The 1,484-nt window shown below is 46.6% G+C and overlaps 1 protein-coding gene across 1 annotated transcript in view; it reads right to left on the reverse strand.

Moving 5' to 3' along the window:
• Positions 1–2: 2 nt before the first annotated feature.
• Positions 3–1,484, reverse strand: part of LOC101850624 (splicing factor 3B subunit 4) — a gene marked incomplete at its 3' end in the record, with an annotated part of 29,408 nt that continues 27,926 nt past the window's right edge. The window contains exons 2-3 of the mRNA XM_013090880.1: positions 586–777; positions 3–147 (exon numbers count right to left, since the gene is read on the reverse strand). Of these exons, the coding sequence (XP_012946334.1) occupies positions 3–147; positions 586–777 (337 nt within the window). The remainder of the gene's footprint in view (positions 148–585; positions 778–1,484) is intronic.

Genomic DNA, 1,484 nt, shown 5'->3' on the forward strand with positions numbered 1-1,484 from the left:
GCTGTTGCTGCTGCTGCTGCTGTTGCTGCTCATGTTCCTGTCGTTGTAAAGATGATGCTAGGATCGAGTTGTCTATTCTTGGTAACGGTTGCTGCTGTTGCTGCTGTTGCTGCTGTTGCTGCAGACGCTGGTCGAGGTCCACTTTGACTGCACTCAGAAGGAGAGGCAGAGGCGGTAGTGGCTGAAGCAAGTCGTATTGCTGTTTCTTCTCCTCCGGCTGCTGCTGTTGTGACTGCTGCTGCTGCTGTTGTTGCTCCTGCTGCTGTTGTCCAGGCTGTTTCGCTAACTCCTCCTGCAAAATTCGGCGCCGAGACGGGAACAAATCGTCCAGAAAAAGTTTCGGAACCGATACCACACCCGCCTGCTTGCCGTCATTTCTAGACGGAGTCGACATGCTAATACTCCACTCGTCTTCCTCACCGAATTTCGTAGTCGAATAATCGTAATTCGAATTTTGTTCGAAGCCTGGCGATGACGTCATCGATTCTTGAGCAGCTGCGGGGGAGGATGACGATAGTTGTAATTGTGAGGATGATGAAGGTTTCGGGGATGTGAACAGAGCTGAAGGGAAAGTGGAGATCTTACTGCTGGGTGTGATGGGTTTTGACTGACGGGGCTCTGCAGAAAATGTGGATTCTGGTGACCCGGATTGGTGTGGGGTCGCCTTCGGTGGCGTCGTCGTAGTCGAATTTGACGAGGCTGGAGAGAAATCGAGGTCGTCTGCTTGGGGGACGCCATTGCTCTCCGGCGTGTGGTTGGCGCTGTTTTTGTTGACGCCTGGGGAAAGAAAAAGAGTTTGATGAATTAAGTATGAGGTTTACGGCACTTGCAACACAATTAGGTCATTCAAATGGTGAAATATTATAAACGCTATTAGGTTATTTAAGAGGTGGGACCTCCAGGATTAACGTCCATCTTCGACAGGACCAAGCCAAATGCGAAATTCGTGTAAAGTGTCTTTCCCAAGGACACAAGGTCGGACCGAGCTGACACTCTAACCGGTTATCTAAGTGCCGAAGATAAGATAGTAATGTGCGTAGAGAAGTAGGTGGAGAGAAAAAGATGATGTAGATTTATATTTGATCAGAAAAAAAGGAAGGCAAACAACACAAGAGCACCCTCAAACCACAAACGGATAGAAAGTAGACGTAGCGAAATGAAGCAGATAAAAAGTATGGGGAATTTTTAGAATTTGTTGTGTACATCTTATGAACGGTGATGAGTTCTGTGTGGGTGGTTGGCGGGTGCTCTGGTGTGGTTTGCTCCTTATTTCCTCTTAAACATCTATCGTCCTTATCTCTCCTCCTTCTTTTTTACGTTTGTTGTTACTCTCTTGTAACACCTCTAATCTTCGGCACTTATATGACCTTATTGTGTTGCAAGTGCCGTAAAACTCTTTACTGAACTGAACTGAGTTCTGTAGAAGAGAATATAGTGTTATTTTGGTACTATTTGGTATAAAGAAGGAAGAGGCAGACAGACAG

Source organism: Aplysia californica, unplaced genomic scaffold (genome assembly GCF_000002075.1).
Source record: "Aplysia californica isolate F4 #8 unplaced genomic scaffold, AplCal3.0 scaffold01617, whole genome shotgun sequence".
Classification (NCBI taxonomy): domain Eukaryota; kingdom Metazoa; phylum Mollusca; class Gastropoda; order Aplysiida; family Aplysiidae; genus Aplysia; species Aplysia californica.